The sequence below is a fragment of the Mizuhopecten yessoensis genome, unplaced genomic scaffold (assembly GCF_002113885.1).
Source record: "Mizuhopecten yessoensis strain PY_sf001 unplaced genomic scaffold, ASM211388v2 scaffold1255, whole genome shotgun sequence".
In the NCBI taxonomy this organism is placed as follows: domain Eukaryota; kingdom Metazoa; phylum Mollusca; class Bivalvia; order Pectinida; family Pectinidae; genus Mizuhopecten; species Mizuhopecten yessoensis.
Genome location: NW_018403955.1, coordinates 410,478 through 428,811, shown reverse-complemented (window position 1 = coordinate 428,811; position 18,334 = coordinate 410,478). Strand labels below are relative to the sequence as shown.

The 18,334-nt window shown below is 36.9% G+C and overlaps 2 protein-coding genes across 3 annotated transcripts in view; one reads left to right on the top strand and one right to left on the bottom strand.

Moving 5' to 3' along the window:
• The window catches only part of LOC110458610 (adenine DNA glycosylase-like), a 41,581-nt gene extending 28,879 nt beyond the window's left edge, over positions 1 to 12,702 (bottom strand). Inside the window, exons 1-3 of the mRNA XM_021510399.1 lie at positions 12,615 to 12,702; positions 11,523 to 11,568; positions 3,730 to 3,863 (exon numbers count right to left, since the gene is read on the bottom strand). Coding sequence (XP_021366074.1) covers positions 3,730 to 3,736 — 7 coding nt within the window. The 5' untranslated portion in view covers positions 3,737 to 3,863; positions 11,523 to 11,568; positions 12,615 to 12,702. The remainder of the gene's footprint in view (positions 1 to 3,729; positions 3,864 to 11,522; positions 11,569 to 12,614) is intronic.
• On the top strand, positions 218 to 17,543 carry LOC110458623 (kynurenine/alpha-aminoadipate aminotransferase, mitochondrial-like). Of its 2 annotated transcripts, none has more exons than XM_021510419.1 (12): positions 218 to 262; positions 4,117 to 4,216; positions 4,593 to 4,692; positions 5,254 to 5,322; positions 6,659 to 6,776; positions 7,164 to 7,238; positions 7,564 to 7,839; positions 9,763 to 9,845; positions 11,468 to 11,564; positions 12,673 to 12,799; positions 14,678 to 14,886; positions 17,456 to 17,543. In XM_021510419.1, the coding sequence occupies exons 2-12, from the start codon at positions 4,150 to 4,152 to the stop codon at positions 17,507 to 17,509; spliced, it is 1,275 nt and encodes a 424-aa protein (XP_021366094.1). In that variant the 5' UTR covers positions 218 to 262; positions 4,117 to 4,149; the 3' UTR covers positions 17,510 to 17,543. The 2 variants fall into 2 exon arrangements, with proteins under 2 accessions (XP_021366094.1, XP_021366086.1); XM_021510411.1 differs by having other exon boundaries at positions 232 to 324.
• Positions 17,544 to 18,334: the final 791 nt, after the last annotated feature.

The window sequence follows — 18,334 nt, the reverse complement described above, 5'->3', positions numbered from 1 at the left end:
GGACCATTCGTTACTTTTTTTTTATATTTACCAGTAAAAAATGACTTCTAACCAATCAATGTTCCAATATTTCATATCATAAATATAAAACAATATAAAACATAGATATTTTATGGTAGCTAAATTAAATAAATAGGTAAAGCCCAAGAAACCATCACACTTTAAATAATTTCTGTAATAATGTATGCTCTTTGCTACTTTTTGTAACTCTTAATACAGGAGAGTGATGTAAACAAAGATGTCTTCATAATCTCCTGTCATTGTGAGGGTCACCGTTATTTACAAAGATTTAATCCAATGCAGGCAATTTGAATATACAGTCAGGTGAAAAATTATCAATTATTGATGCAGGTGTACTTATGGCTACAAAATCTGTTTTCAAAATACACGAACACGTTAAATTGTGTGTACTTGTTCCTGTCACCAGCGCTGGTCACAGGGACATGGAAAGATCGCAGGGGCATGGATCGCTTTACTCGTAATATTGAAAAATAGTGGTCTCCTCTACTAAAAGACAAAGACCATTATTTTTAGCTCACCTGGTCCGAAGGGCCAAGTGGGCTTATGGCATGGTGCGGCGTCCGTCGTCAACTTTTTACTTTAAACAACTTCTTCTCAGTAACCAAATGGCCTAGGGTGATGATATTTGACCAGGACATGCTTGGATGAAGGGCTACCATTTTTTGTCAAATAAATGACCTTCATCAATTTTCAAGGTCACAGGGGTCAAATATGCTAAAATCTTTAAAGAACTTCTTTTGAATAACCAAGAGGCCTAGGATGATGATATTTGGCCAGTAATATGCTTGGATGAAGGGCTTCCAAGTTTGTTCAAATAAATGACCTTGCCCTATATTCAAGGTCACAGGGTCAAATATGTTTAAAACCTTTAAACAACTTCTTCTGAAAAACCAAGAGGCCTAGGGTGATAATATTTGGCCAGTAACATGTTGGGATGAAGGGCTGCCAGGATTTTTCTAATAAATGACCTTGACTTATATTCAAGGTCACAGGGGTCAAATATGTTAAAAACATTTAAACAATTTCTTCTGAATAACCAAGAGGCCTAGGGTGATGATATTTGGGCAGTAATATGCTGGGAGGAAGGGCTACCAAATTTGTTCAAATAAATGACCTTGACTTATATTCAAGGTTACAGAGGGCAAATTTGTTTTGTACTTTTAAACAACTTCTGATGAATAACCAATAGGCCTAGGGTGATGATATTTGGCTAATAGCATGCTGGGATGAAGGGCTATAAAGTTTGTTCAAATGAATGACCTTCATCTTTTTTCAAGGTCACAGGGTCAAATATGTTCTAAACCTTTAAACAACTTCTTCTGAATAACCAAGAGACCTAGGATAATGCCAGTAACATGCTGGGATGAAAGACTACCAATATTTTAAGGTCACAAGGGTCAAATATGTTTAAAACCATTGAATGACTTCTTCTTAATAACCAAAAGGCCAAGGGTGATGATATTTGGCCATTAAAATGCTAGGATGAAGGACTACCAAGTGAATGACCTTCGCCCATATTCAAGGTCACAGTGGTCAATATATGCTTAAATCTTTAAATGATTTGTTCTGTATAATCAAAAGGTCCAGGGTAATGATATTGTTCCAGAAACATGCTGGGTTGGAAGACTATAAACTCTGTTCAACCTAATATTATAATGTCCTTGTTCGACATTCAAGGTCACAGGTGTCATATGTTTACATCTTTTAATAGGTTCTTATGAATGAAACACTGATATTTTGCCTGTAGCTGTATTTTAGTCTACTTTTAAGATTACAAGTGTGAGATTAATACCATGTGAGCGATGCAGGCCCATTGGGCCTCTTGTTTAATATTACAAGTAAAGCGATCCATGCCCCTGGCAGAAAGATGACTCCTTTTACACTTAGTAAGAAAAACATTAAGATCTTAGTTGCAATTAAGGTGGGAAGAACCCATGTCATTTTAATCAGTATTTTATTCAATAATCAAACACAGTTTTAACATACATACAATTTCATAAGTATGGGGAAACATGTCTAAAACCTTTTCCAAATTCTGCTCTTTTCTAATATTCCACAGGTTGGGCACAACGGCGCATATACCCACTGAAATGGGGAATGGTTCCAGGTTGTTTCCCTCGAAATCCTGTTCGCACTAGGTTGTTTCGCGCTAGGTTGTTTTGCGCTAGGTTGTTTCGCACTAGGTTGTTTCGCGCTAGGTTGTTTCGCGCTAGGTTGTTTTGCGCTAGGTTGTTTTGCGCTAGGTTGTTTGTGCTAGGTTGTTTCGCACTAGGTTGTTTTGCGCTAGGTTGTTTCGCGCTAGGTTGTTTCGCGCTAGGTTGTTTCGCGCTAGGTTGTTTTGCGCTAGGTTGTTTCGCGCTAGGTTGTTTCGCGCTAGGTTGTTTCGCGCTAGGTTGTTTTGCGCTAGGTTGTTTTGCGCTAGGTTGTTTCTGCTAGGTTGTTTCGCACTAGGTTGTTTTGCGCTAGGTTGTTTCACGCTAGGTTGTTTCGCGCTAGGTTGTTTCGCGCTAGGTTGTTTCGCGCTAGGTTGTTTCGCGCTAGGTTGTTTCGCGCTAGGTTGTTTTGCGCTAGGTTGTTTCGCGCTAGGTTGTTTCGCACTAGGTTGTTTTGCGCTAGGTTGTTTTGCGCTAGGTTGTTTCGCGCTAGGTTGTTTCGCCCTAAAACAAAAATAGTTACCATAGGGAATAAAGTGAAATTAAAACACACAAAGTTCTTTTAAACATTATGAACAAAAAAGGGCATCATTATTTCAACATAATCCAATAAAAAATACAATGAAGTACATTTGTGCACAAAAATATGTAAGTTCAGTCGTCTAAATGTTTGTGAAAATCACAAACTGTATCACTGACTTTGTTTTCCATTGACTTCAGTGTGGAGTCAATGAGGCCATCCAGTGCAAATGTGACAGGTAAACATGATTTTTTCTGTGTGCTTTTTATAGCTACTCTACAACACACTATAAGCAATGGCGGTGATACAACTTGTGATTTTATTAAAAGAATGACGCCCTTATTTGTTCATAATATTTAAAAGAACTTTGTGTGTTTTATTTCACTTTATTCCCCATTTCAGTAATAAAATTGTTACTCAAATTGGTAACTGTTACCCAAATGCAGGATTATAACGTTAACCCATATGCGCCGTTGTGCCTAACCTGTTTTATGCTCCAGGCTGTGGTCCAAGTGAGCCTATTGATATTTGATGTCAAATTTGTTAGCTTAATATATCTTTGATAACTGAATTAACCAATAACCTTTCCTCAAATTTCATTAGTTATTGTTCTTTACTACAATATGATAAATACATTTTCCTATACAACGGACAGACATATAGTACTTTCGAAGTATTTTCTAAGTAACAATCAATAATAGATGTCTTATAAAATATTGAAGCTGATTATACTTTTGACACCAGCTTTTACCTCATGTCTTGACTATGGAAAAAGTGCCTTTGAATTTCTGGGACCTCCTTAGTCAACCAATTTTTGTCTCTCGGCCACAAAGTAGTGGAAGCGAGACTAAGGTGTTGCTTTTCTGGTGATGGTGTCAACATCAAATTTTTGCGTTTAACTTAGTTTCACTGAAAGTATAAGTGCTAGACCAACCATCACTGAAAGTATAAGTGCTAGACCAACCAAACTTGGACCATAGATGCATCTTAAGTAGTACATCTCAACACATGTATCAAATACGGGATGGTGCCTACCTTTCATGGTCCATTGACTTTGTCAGCATCTCCATCAACATTCAGTTTTTGCGTTTAAGTTAGTTACTCTGATATGTCCATTAATTGATGGTCAAAGTGGGGCACAGGTGAGACATCAATCCAAATGGCTTCTTCTAAAAAATTAAATGACTGGGATGAATCAAGACAAAGATTGCAAAAAAATACCCATCAATAACAGGTGGAATATAAGAATAATAACCTCCAAACAATAGGACTAGAGCCATGATACTTGGCCAGTAATTTGCTCACATGGAATGTTGTTAAGTTTGCACAAAGAAGTTGGACAAGATAAGAGGAGAAAAAACAAAGAAATCCTCTCAGGAAATGTATATCATACCACTATCTATGAATTTTGTTTTTATTCAGGATTCCTCTGATAAAAGTGAAGCAGGCAACAAGATGAATTACACTCGCTTCTTTAACAAAGTCAGTTTGGCGAGGAAGCCTTCCCCCATTAGGGTGCTGAGTAAGTTGTGATTTATGTACTTGAAGTTTGATTCATAGTATTAAAAGAGACACTTAATTTTGTGATCATGTGCTACCATTGATAATCTATAGTTCAATAATAAACGGTATATTATTGAGCCATAGGTTATCAATGGTAGCACATCACCTGACTTTTTGATAAAATCAACAAACTAGTCTCATATGTATATAGAAAATTTGAATAAGAAAGTTCCACACTTATGTTTACAATGTATTTACATAATTCAGGTACTTGTCGAACTGTGATGAGTCTCAGTATTCTGATGTATTGAAGACTTAAGGACTATCAGTAAGAGTCCTTTCTTAATTTGGTGAACCTTGTTTATTCTCTGATAAGTAGAACTGATCTTTTACAGCTGAGATAATACAGAACAGCCCAAAGTCACTGATCAGTATGGCTGGTGGTATGCCTAACGTAGAGACATTTCCTTTCACAGAAGCAACTATCACACTCAAGTAAGTTTCATTTCAACAATTCTATTCATGATGGTATATGAATGGGAATGACAGGCCTTGCCTACATCAGTTCTCTCCTGCATGCATTTGTATGAAACAGTATATAGTCATATGTATTATAATCTATAGTGAAATGAAAAATTGAAAAAAGATACAACTTATATACAAAACAGATATCAATACATCAAGTAAGTTTAAAGGAAACTATCTCACTTAAGTAAGTATAAAGGCACTATCACACTCAAGTAAGTTTAGAGACAACTATCACACTCAATTAAGTTTAGAGACAATTATCACACTGAAGTAAGTTTAGAGACAATTATCACACTGAAGGTTTTTTAGAGACAATTATCACACTCAAGTTAGTTTAGAGATTTCTTCTCAGGAACTTTGAGACCAAGAATCAATTAGTTTGCTGGAGGTTTAAGGGCTATCAAAATTATCCAAATAAATCATCTGGACATAAATATACAACGTCACACAGTTCAAATGGATGAACATTTTCTTAACTCCTTTTTGCTTTTTTTCTTAAAATTTCAACATCCTATTTTTTTGTTGTAGGAATGGTTCTAAGCTTCACCTTGATCAAGCAGCCATGAACAAATCTCTGCAATACTCAGCAACCTCAGGGTAAATTAGTTTGTATTCCTAAATTGATTTATTTAGATTTCATGAATTGTAAGCTGTAAATTGTTAGTTGGAATTTGTTAAATCAGTTATCACTTTTGAGTCAAAAATGATTTAACAAGCCTTATATTACCTGGCCTGAAAACCTAGTAATGCTCTTTTCTCTAAGAACCTAATTCTCATCCTGAATGTGAATATTCTCTACTTTCCTTTCAAATGTTTAATAGCGTTCCTGCATTTCTTTCACTATTTTAGTCAAGAAGTGATTTCTTATTATAAATAGATAAATATTTTACTATTTCATTGGATATTTGAGGATATCTATAGCTACTAGCCAAAATCTGACTTTCAAAATAGTGAGGGGTGATCATATTATCATAGTTCTGGGATTCCTATATTATTCAAATGAATCCTAAGATAATTCCAGAACTCTCCTGATAATCCCACAAATCTCCTGATAATCCCAGAACTCTCCTGGTAATCCCAGAACTCTCTTGATAATCCCAGAACTCTCCTGATAATCATAGAACTTTCCTGATAATCCCAGAACTCTCCTGATAATCCCAGAACTCTCTTGATAATCCCAGAACTCTCTTGATAATCCCAGAACTCTCCTGGTAATCCCAGAACTCTCCTGATAATCCGAGAACTCTCCTGGTAATCCCAGAACTCTCCTGATAATCCCACAAATCTCTTGATAATCCCAGAACTCTCCTGATAATCCCAGAACTCTCCTGATAATTCCTGAGGTCATTTTGTAATAATTATCCCAGGTGTCCTTAATTAAGGTTCTGCAATAATACAGTAAAACCTTGTTATACTTCCACTATTTGTCCAGAGAATAATACAGTAAAACCTTGTTATACTTCCACTATTGGTCTAGAGAATAATACAGTAAAACCTTGTTATGCTTCCACTATTTGTCCAGAGAAATTTTGGGGTTTTGTGATGAATTAATGGAAACGTAAAAAGGAATTATTAAGAAAACGAGAAAAAGGGACATTGAAATATGTTGGTGGTAAATAAGGTGGCAAATGAAATAAGGGGTAGTATAGCGAGGTTTTACTGTACTAGTAGTTTCCCAGTTTTACCCCCTTTATTTCCAACTTTTATATGGATAAAATGTTTTGCCCTAAATGACCCTAATTTATATGATTTATTTACTTATAACATGGGTGTTGTTTATTGCTGAGCATGGGTTTGTTACGAGTTAAAAAAAGTGATCAATATAAAAAGAATTGCCTGTTGTACAGAGTTTTGTATTCCACTGGTTACAGGAAAGCATGGAATATTTTATGAATTTGTTTTCTAACTAATTATAATGTTTCCCTGATTGAAGCTTGCCCATGTTGCACCAGTGGGTCAGTGACCTCCAGACTCAAATCCACAAGCCTCCAGACAATGGACACCCGATGTCCTGTGTGATCACCAACGGAAGTCAGGATGGACTCTGTAAGGTACGCCCATGATACAGTACACAACATCAGGTCGTTCTCTTTTTATCACCTTCATCAACTCTGTCTTTATTCTCATACAGTCTTATTTTGAAATTGAAGTTTCTTATTCCTGAGACAGTCTTACTGTGAAAAATGTTGAAACTGCGTTACCCTCAGTAAATGGTCTAATAAATTTGTCAATAGACCAATATGGCTGTGTGAAATGAATGTCCTCTGAATCACAGTGTTCACAGTTAGTGGTAGAACCCTATTGACAATAATATTTTAGGGATTTAACCCCTAGTGGAGATAATAGATAATGTCGGTTAAGATAATGAAGTGGTTTCTGAAATTCATGATGTCTTGTTTTGACTGTAACTAAATCATGGCAATTTGATTATTTTGTAGGCGTTTGAAGCCTTTGTGACTCCTGGTGACAATGTACTTTTAGAACACCCTGTCTATCCGGGCGCCCTGGCCTCTGTGAGTTCTAGTTTGTCAATGTTTTAAGAATAATACAAATGTATAATAAAATGATGTTCATTTTTTAGAATTGGTTGAACATTTTGTTCACAATCGCAAAAAACTGAGACACCAAGTTAAGGGGTTTTGACTTAAACTTGCTGGTTAATATTTAATTGACTAGGTTTAAAATTAGTGAATATGGACTAAGTTTCATTTGGATATCCACTATACTGATACTGGTAAAAGGTAACAGCAAAATGTGTGAAAAAGATAAATATATAGGAGAACCCCCATGGTATTTACTTTGAATTTATGTTACAACATATATTTTTTATTCTATAAGGTTTCGCCACTGGACTGTAACCTGCTCCCAGTCCATTCTGACGGAGACGGTATTAACCCAGAACACCTCCGTCAGACCCTGTCCCGCTGGAGTCCCGCAGATGCCAAGGACCCTAGCAGTGACATTCCTAAGGTGCTGTACTGTATCCCTAATGGTGGAAACCCTACAGGATCTGGTCTGACTCTGAAGAGGAAACAAGAGATCTACTCGCTAGCTCGGCAGTATGACCTGATGATACTGGAAGATGACCCTTACTTTTACATACAGTTTGCCAGGGTAAGTAAGATCAAGGCCAGGTAACATGGTTCAGTTGCCCAGGAGATACAAAGTAACATGGTTCAGTCACCCAGAAGATACAAAGTAACATGGTTCAGTTACCCAGGAGATACAAAGTAACATGGTTCTGTCGCCCAGGAGATATAAAGTAACATGGTTCAGTTGCCCAGGAAATACAAAGTAACATGGTTCAGTCGCCCAGGAGATACAAAGTAACATGGTTCGGTCACCCAGGAGATACAAAGTCACATGGTTCAGTCGCCCAGGAGATACAAAGTAACATGGCTCAGTCGCCCAGGAGATACAAAGTAACATGGTTCGGTCACCCAGGAGATACAAAGTCACATGGTTCAGTCGCCCAGGAGATACAAAGTAACATGGTTCAGTCGCTCAGGAGATACAAAGTAACATGGTTCAGTTGCCCAGGAGATACAAAGCAACATGGTTCAGTCGCCCAGGAGATACAAAGTACCATGGTTCAGTCGCCCAGGAGATACAAAGTAACATGGCTCAGTCGCCCAGGAGATACAAAGTAACATGGTTCAGTCGCTCAGGAGATACAAAGTAACATGGTTCAGTTGCCCAGGAGATACAAAGAAACATGGTTCAGTCGCTCAGGAGATACAAAGTAACATGGTTCAGTCGCCCAGGAAATACAAAGTAACATGGTTCAGTCGCCCAGGAGATACAAAAACATTACATGGTTCAGTCGCCCAGGAGATACAAAGTAATTACATGGTTCAGTCGCCCAGGAGATACAAAGTAATATGGTTCTGTCGCCCAGGAGATATAAAGTAACATAGTTCAGTTGCCCAGGAAATACAAAGTAACATGGTTCAGTCGCCCAGGAGATACAAAAACATTACATGGTTCAGTCGCCCAGGAGATACAAAGTAATTACATGGTTCAGTCGCCCAGGAGATACAAAGTAACATGGTTCGGTCACCCAGGAGATACAAAGTCACATGGTTCAGTCGCCCAGGAGATACAAAGTAACATGGTTCTGTCGCCCAGGAGATATAAAGTAACATGGTTCAGTTGCCCAGGAGGTACAAAATAACATGGTTCAGTTGCCCAGGAGATACAAAGAAACATGGTTCAGTCGCCCAGGAGATACAAGTTCTGGTCTACCATGACATCTAGACAGTTGTTTGTTATGAGTACTGGTAAGCTGTGAGTTCTAACGTCTGACCATGGAGAAAATATCACTTATCTCCATATATTTGAAATATTGTTACATGTAATAGAAAGAGCGGTGCAGCAGAGACGTCTATAAGCAGTTTACCTTGGATGTTTGGGAGGCCATTAGTTCATGATTCAGTGTTGTATGTACAAGTGAAGGGTATGGTCCACTCTGGTGTTGGAAAAGTGTGGCCATCAAGGGAAAATGTACTTAAGTTCTGTTGAAGTATTTTGGCCCCCGTAGGGGGAGTAGGTAGATTTGTTAGAAGTGTAAACATTCAAGACTTCTCATCCAGTTCTAACAGGCAATTTTAATCAAACTTAGTGCAAATGATCATATTATGGGCATGAATAAGTTTTATTTTTGGGGCTGATTTGAAATCCAAGATATATGCTATGGTCTTGGCGGCTGGATTGGGACATTATCAAATTCTATTCAACTTCCTTCAGGTTGATTTTGACAAACTTGGTTCCAATGATTACTGACATTTCTGACTAATTCTTAAGTTCCACTGATGTTTTTAACAAAAGTTGATAAAAATGTCATCATACTTATTAAATGTTCTAATTGTAATTGTTTTTGGTCAATAAGAAATCCAAGATGCTTACCATTATATTCCAACAAAGTGAGTGTACAGGTCCCATTGATTATTTGTTTAAATTACTTTGAGTCTGAATAATGTAATCAAAAAGGGTATTTCATAAGTTGGAATTTATTTCACCATTTCTATTTTGGATTAGCCATTTGTTCCGAGCTTCCTGTCCCTGGATGTAGATGGAAGAGTTGTGCGATTTGACTCATTGTCTAAACTCCTATCCTCAGGGTAAGTCATAGCTAACTCAAAACTCCTATCCTCAGGGTAAGTCATAGCTAACTCCAAACTCCTATCCTCGGGGTAAGTCATAGCTAACTCCAAACTCCTATCCTCGGGGTAAGTCATAGCTAACTCCAAACTCCTATCCTCAGGGTAAGTCATAGCTAACTCCAAACTCCTATCCTCAGGGTAAGTCATAGCTAACTCCAAACTCCTATCCTCGGGGTAAGTCATAGCTAACTCCAAACTCCTATCCTCGGGGTAAGTCATAGCTAACTCCAAACTCCTATCCTCGGGGTAAGTCATAGCTAACTCCAAACTCCTATCCTCGGGGTAAGTCATAGCTAACTCCAAACTCCTATCCTCGGGGTAAGTCATAGCTAACTCCAAACTCCTATCCTCAGGGTAAGTCATAGCTAACTCAAAACTTCTATCCTCAGGGTAAGTCATAGCTAACTCCAAACTCCTATCCTCGGGGTAAGTCATAGCTAACTCTAAACTCCTATCCTCAGGGTAAGTCATAGCTAACTCCAAACTCCTATCCTCGGGGTAAGTCATAGCTAACTCCAAACTCCTATCCTCGGGGTAAGTCATAGCTAACTCTAAACTCCTATCCTCAGGGTAAGTCATAGCTAACTCCAAACTCCTATCCTCGGGGTAAGTCATAGCTAACTCCAAACTCCTATCCTCGGGGTAAGTCATAGCTAACTCCAAACTTCTATCCTCAGGGTAAGTCATAGCTAACTCCAAACTCCTATCCTCGGGGTAAGTCATAGCTAACTCCAAACTCCTATCCTCAGGGTAAGTCATAGCTAACTCCAAACTTCTATCCTCAGGGTAAGTCATAGCTAACTCCAAACTTCTATCCTCGGGGTAAGTCATAGCTAACTCTAAACTCCTATCCTCAGGGTAAGTCTTAGCTAACTTCAAACTTCTATACCTCGGGGTAAGTCATAGCTTATTCCAAACTTTATTTTTAACTCCTATTTATGTGACAAGTTTTGGATAACTTCAAATTTTATAGAACTTAATTGGATTGTCTAGCTTGAGTTGTGGAATAAAAATATTGAAAAGGAATCAGAAACATTAAAGGAGTGAGGATCACATTCAACATTGGTAGAGAAATAGTAGCTAACTTAGATTGACATGGAAGAGGAGGGACATATACTTCCTACACAGGCTATTTGTGGAGAGGGAATGTTAGGGATATAGTTCAAGTTCAAGAGGTCTTGGTCAAGGTCAATGTTGAAGCAATGAATTGTTTTGAACTGTCAGATATCTCACTAACTGATTTCCGGTATACTGACAGCTGTTTGTAGATGGTCCCTGGTGCCTGTTTAGAGTAAATGTGTATGCATTTTACATGCAACATAATCATAACAATAAATCTGAGGTATTTTTTGTTATCTCTAAATAAAGTGTGAAATACTGATGTGTGGGAAAATATTAAGACAAATGAATAAATGCTGTAATTTTCTGAATCTTCTCCTGATCAAACTTTGGGATTTGAAACGACCCATGACAAATCAGCACTATCATCCAGCATCCACGATTGTGTCTTAATCCCTCACTGATGTGACTTCAGGGTTTGAGACATCACCTGACTGACCAGTACTCTTATCCTGTTTCAGTATGCGAATTGGTTTTGTGACGGGACCAAAGCCAGTAGTTGATCGTTTCACATACCATTTGATGTGTTCCTCCATGCAAGCCAGTGGTCTCTCTCAGGTAACTGTAAATAAACCATTTTCAAAGCATTGTTTTAGGAAAAAAAAAACAACAACATAATATTATAATGCGGCATATTGTTTCCGATGATCTATTCAGGATATATAAATCAGTTATATTTTGAGAGAAGTTCATTTTGAATTTTTCCTGAGAAGGGATTATCGTAAAGTTAGATATATTCTTTACATATTTAGATGGTTTACAGGGCATTTGTCATATCCTAGCATGTGTGTACATAAAGGAAAGAAAAAGTGTAGTATAGTAAACTTTGATCACTGTGACCTTCTTTTTGACCTCTGACCTCAATAAAGAAATGAGTGTTTCCAGAGTATTTCAATTTATGCTGAATCATCAAACTGTATGAAGTTACACCATGGGAAGATTGAGAGTCACTTGCCAAATCTAGGTCACTGTGACCAATGCTTTGACCTCTGACCTTAATTAAGCTAAAAACACTTTCTGGAGCATATCTCCAACACTAGTCATGTTTGATTGTCATTTCATTCTGAAAACCACTTTTATTTGCAAAACACATTTTATTTGCAAAACACAAATGGGATCAAACACAAGTTAAAAATTTCAAACTTGCCTTCTCCTTTAAAACAATAATGATGATATATGACCGAAAAGTAGAAAAACAATGGTGACAGAAAATTGATATAATTCAAAACTTAGTATGAGTTTGTTATTATATAACACTAGCATAATGAACAACATGTTTTTTTGGATTATAATTGCTACCAAAATATACATGATATCATTGTTATGCATGTATATGGCATTGAATATTTTTTTTACAAAAAAAAATAAAAAAATAATAATACAGGTCATAGTAACCCAATTACATAGAAAGCATGCCACACTTTTCCCCAATGGAGAAAATCGGTGTTAAGTTTGCATAATATTGTCTGAAAACGGAATGAAAATTTTCAGCTTTAACTTGTATTTACAGCAAAACATATATACATAGCCATGAAACAACTACTGCAAGTTTCATCTAGTTATTCATAAGGAATTTAAATACACATTTAAAAAGTTTTAATGCAACACCTTGTATAAAAGACTTGGATATTCCTTGTTAATTATGGTCTTTGTTTTCCCTCTATAGATGACACTTGCAATGATCTTGAAGGACTGGGGATTTCCTGGTTTCTTGGAGCATACCGACAAAACGGCAAAATTTTACGAAAACCGATGTCAGCAATGTCTGAAAGCAGCAGAAAAACACCTTAAAGGTGACAACAATTATCCGGTGAAAAATGTACCTCCAAAGAAGGAGATTTCCTAAAATATGTTGCTCATTCTTGCTCATGACTAGAGACTTGCTAGAGACTTCAAGGTATCGGTACACAATTAAGATTTTCTAAATATAGCTATACATGTACTTCTTCAGTCTGAAGTCCTTAGCAATGCATTAGATACTTTGATGTCCCAATTAATTTGAAAAAGTAAAATTAAAATGACAGATTATATTCAAACACTGCCAAAACCAATTCAGATATTTATAAAACAGAATTAAAATTATTGATTTGAAGTGTTCCTTTAACTTTATATATGAATTCCTTAGTTTATAACTCAAGAAATGTGAGAACAATATATCATATCAAATAGAAAAAGAGAAACAAAAAATTGTAGATATGTGTTGCTTGTATATGTGTATATGTGTTAGAAATCTTCACCTGTTGATGTCTGTGTGTTGTTGCCTAACTGGTGTTGGTGCTTTGTTGTTGGAGTAACCTGTCTGCTGATGACATTCAGTTGTTGGTATCTGTTGTTGATGTCTCTCTGTTGTTGGTGTCTATCTACTGTTGATGTCTATCTGTTGTTGGTGTCTATCTGTTGTTAATGTCTTTATTTTGCTGATGTCTATCTGTAGTTGATATCTATCTGTTGATGTCTATCTATTGTTGTCTATCTGTTGATGTCTCTCTGCTGTTGATGTCTATCTGTTGTTAATGTCTATCTTTTGCTGATGTCTATCTGTAGTTGATGTCTATCTGTTGATGTCTATCTGTTGTTGTCTATCTGTTGATGTATCTCTGCTGTTGTTGTCTATCTGTTGTTGATGTCTCTGTTGTTTTTGTCTATCTGTTATTGATGTCTCTCTGTTATTGGTGTCTATCTGCTATTGGTGTCTATCTGTTGTTGGTGTCTATCTGTTGTTAATGTGTATCTTTTGCTGATGTCTATCTGTAGTTGATGTCTATCTGTTGATGTCTATCTGTTGTTGTCTATCTGTTATTGGTGTCTATCTGTTGTTGGTGTCTATCTGTTGTTAATGTCTAACTGTTGTTGATGTCTCTCTGCTGTTGATGTCTATCTGTTGTTGTCTATCTGTTGATGTCTCTCTGCTGTTGTTGTCTATCTGTTATTGATGTCTCTCTGTTATTGGTGTCTATCTGTTATTGGTGTCTATCTGTTGTTGGTGTCTATCTGTTGTTAATGTGTATCTTTTGCTGATGTCTATCTGTAGTTGATGTCTATCTGTTGTTGATGTGTTTCTGTTATTGGTGTCTATCTGTTGTTGTTGTCTATCTGTTGTTAATGTCTATCTGCTGTTGTTGTCTATCTGTTGTTGATGTCTATCTGCTGTTGTTGTCTATCTGTTGTTGATGTCTCTCTGTTGTTAATGTCTATCTGCTGTTGTTGTCTATCTGTTGTCATTATCTATCTGTTGTTAATGTCTATCTGCTGTTGTTGTCTAACTGTTGTTGATGTCTCTTTGCTGTTGTTGTCTATCTGTTGTTGATGTCTCTGTTGTTTTTGTCTATCTGTAGTTGATGTCTATCTGTAGTTGATGTCTATCTGTTTTTGGTGTCTATCTGTAGTTGATGTCTATCTGTTGTTTGTGTCTATCTGTAGTTGATGTCTTTCTGTTGTTAATGTCTGTCTGTTGTTCATGTCTATCTGTTGTTGTTGTCTATCTAATGTTGTTGTCTATCTGATGTTGTTGTCTACCTGTTGTTTATGACTTTCTGTTGTTTTTGTCTCTCTGTTGTTGGTGTCTATCTGTTGTTGTTGTTGTCTGTCTGTTGTTGATATCTATCCCTTGATATTGTTTATCTGTTGTTGTTGTTTATCTGTTGTTGATGTCCAGCATTGGTTGTTTCCAGGTCTGGCTGAATGGTCAGTTCCCTGTGGAGGAATGTTCCTCTGGTTGAAGCTACTCAACATCACAGATGCACATGAACTCATCACAAAGAAGGCTTATTTACGAGATGTTCTGTTTGTACCTGGGAATGTGTTTACATTTGATAGCAGTGCTCCTTGTCAATATGTCAGAGCTTCGTTCTCCACTGCGTCAGAGGAGGAAATGAACACGGTAAACATTTTTTTTCTGGATGTCTGGGTTACAAAACCCAAAGATAACTTTTTGGGCTAAAAAAATAGACTGACCTCCCTATAGTGAAATAGACTGACATCCCTGTAGTGAAATAGACTGACATCCCTATAGTGAAATAGACTGACCACCCTATAGTGAAATAGACTGACCTCCCTATAGTGAAATAGACTGACCTCCCTATAGTGAAATAGACTGACCTCCCTATAGTGAAATAGACTGACCTCCCTATAGTGAAATAGACTGACCTCCCTATAGTGAAATAGACTGACCTCCCTATAGTGAAATAGACTGACCTCCCTATAGTGAAATAGACTGACCTCCCTATAGTGAAATAGACTGACCTCCCTATAGTGAAATAGACTGACCTCCCTATAGTGAAATAGACTGACCTCCCTATAGTGAAATAGACTGACCTCCCTATAGTGAAATAGACTGACCTCCCTATAGTGAAATAGACTGACCTCCCTATAGTGAAATAGACTGACCTCCCTATAGTGAAATAGACTGACCTCCCTATAGTGAAATAGACTGACCTCCCTATAGTGAAATAGACTGACCTCCCTATAGTGAAATAGACTGACCTCCCTATAGTGAAATAGACTGACCTCCCTATAGTGAAATAGACTGACCTCCCTATAGTGAAATAGACTGACCTCCCTATAGTGAAATAGACTGACCTCCCTATAGTGAAATAGACTGACCTCCCTATAGTGAAATAGACTGACCTCCCTATAGTGAAATAGACTGACCTCCCTATAGTGAAATAGACTGACCTCCCTATAGTGAAATAGACTGACCTCCCTATAGTGAAATAGACTGACCTCCCTATAGTGAAATAGACTGACCTCCCTATAGTGAAATAGACTGACCTCCCTATAGTGAAATAGACTGACCTCCCTATAGTGAAATAGACTGACCTCCCTATAGTGAAATAGACTGACCTCCCTATAGTGAAATAGACTGACATCCCTATAGTGAAATAGACTGACCTCCCTATAGTGAAATAGACTGACATCCCTATAGTGAAATAGACTGACCACCCTATAGTGAAATAGACTGACATCCCTATAGTGAAATAGACTGACCACCCTATAGTGAAATAGACTGACATCCCTATAGTGAAATAGACTGACCACCCTATAGTGAAATAGACTGACATCCCTATAGTGAAATAGACTGACCACCCTATAGTGAAATAGACTGACATCCCTATAGTGAAATAGACTGACCACCCTATAGTGAAATAGACTGACATCCCTATAGTGAAATAGACTGACCACCCTATAGTGAAATAGACTGACATCCCTATAGTGAAATAGACTGACCACCCTATAGTGAAATAGACTGACATCCCTATAGTGAAATAGACTGACCACCCTATAGTGAAATAGACTGACATCCCTATAGTGAAATAGACTGACCACCCTATAGTGAAATAGACTGACATCCCTATAGTGAAATAGACTGACCACCCTATAGTGAAATAGACTGACATCCCTATAGTGAAATAGACTGACCACCCTATAGTGAAATAGACTGACATCCCTATTGTGAAATAGTCTGACCTCCCTATAGTGAAATAGACTGACCTCCCTATAGTGAAATAGTCTGACCTCCCTATAGTGAAATAGACTGACATCCCTATAGTGAAATAGTCTGACATCCCTATAGTGAAATAGACTGGCCTCCCTATAGTGAAATAGACTGACCTCCCTATACTGAAATAGTCTGACATCCCTATAGTGAAATAGATTGACATCCCTATAGTGAAATAGACTGACTTCCCTATAGTGAAATAGTCTGACCTCCCTATACTGAAATAGACTGACATCCCTATAGTGAAATAGACTGACATCCCTAGAGTGAAATAGACTGACATCCCTATAGTGAAATAGACTGACCACCCTATAGTGAAATAGTCTGACCTCCCTATACTGAAATAGACTGACCACCCTATAGTGAAATAGACTGACCTCCCTATACTGAAATAGTCTGACCTCCCTATACTGAAATAGACTGACATCCCTATAGTGAAATAGTCTGACTTCCCTATAGTGAAATAGACTGACCGCCCTATAGTGAAGTGTGCAACATTACCAGCCAATCCCTAATATTGTTTTCTGTATGTGAAATCAAACAATTTCTCAAAAAGATTCTGAGTCTGGGTATTTGTATCACTAATAGGAATGATAATTGCTATTTGTCTGAAAACCTTTTCTTGGTTTAGTGTTGGTACTTTTGTAATAAGGGTAAATCTTATTTAACCAGATACTGACTAAACTTGTTCAAATCATTGTATGACAGTTACACAGTATATTGTATTTTTGTTTCTGTTTACCATCTGTTTATCTGTGTGAATCATTGACTATCAGGTTTAGACACTGCTGGGTAAAACTATCAGGTTTAGACACTGCTGGGTAAAACATCTGCAGTCTGTAAATCAGTAAAATACGAAAGCACTTATTTTACTCAGTCAGATGGTTTTTGAATCGGTTAGATCTGGGGTTTTAACGGTACCAGGTATTTTACCTTTGTTTTTTTATTGTAGGCATTTTCTAGATTAGCAGAGTTACTCAAGGAAGAAACATCAAAGAAGAATTAAGGATTTAAAACTTATCCCGGTGTGCAATCTTCGAATTCCAACAGGAAACGATATTAGATACCAACAGATGTATTAGCTGTAAACTGTATCAAATACGTATATTATATACAACTTTGCTTTTTTTTACCTAAAATATATCAGGTTTTAAAAACTGTAAGTGCTATTCCACCAAACATGTTTTTATTAATCACTTTTACTTCGCAATTCTTTATTAAACATTTGCAATATGCAAACTTCTTAATGATAATTATAGGAAATTGCATTTTACATGACCTACATGTACCTATTTATGATCTGTCCTAGTATACGTGTTTGAAGAGTACAGGTGTTACAGGTGTTACCGGTGTGTTACAGGTGTGTTACAGGTGTTACAGGTGTTAGTGATGTTAACTCGTACACTATTTCTCGTTTGGTGGCATATACACACTTATAATCTTACTCTAATTTATCCCATTTATTCTTGTTTTTCAAATTTTGTGATTTTGAAGAAACCGACTTTAACCGATTTACATTTTTTTTACATCCTTTTTAACCACTCTTTGAGTACAAATTCTGAAAACATAAATATAGAAAAATACATGCATATCAAATTAAAAAGGTGCTTGCTGCTAAAAACAAAATGTCATCTGGCCAAAAATGTTTTTTTGTTGCAAATGTAGTGTTTTTTAAATCATATTCAGATTTTGGTTTCCTGATTTTAAACCACTTGACAAAGTGCATTGTGATAGAGAGTAAGACTTGGTATGGTTTTTAAGTACTGTATAATTAAGTTGCTGATTTGATGTTTACCATTTTGAAAATTCTTATTAATCCAAAATGTATACT

What these genes read in the sequence shown, in the direction of transcription:
- LOC110458623 (XM_021510419.1), top strand. Translation starts at nt 4,150, where the DNA reads ATGAATTACACTCGCTTCTTTAACAAAGTCAGTTTGGCGAGGAAGCCT. An exon ending in ATCCGGGCGCCCTGGCCTCT is followed by an intron (nt 7,239 to 7,563) that starts GTGAGTTCTAGT and finishes TTATTCTATAAG; the next exon opens with GTTTCGCCACTGGACTGTAA. An exon ending in TCTAAACTCCTATCCTCAGG is followed by an intron (nt 9,846 to 11,467) that starts GTAAGTCATAGC and finishes ATCCTGTTTCAG; the next exon opens with TATGCGAATTGGTTTTGTGA.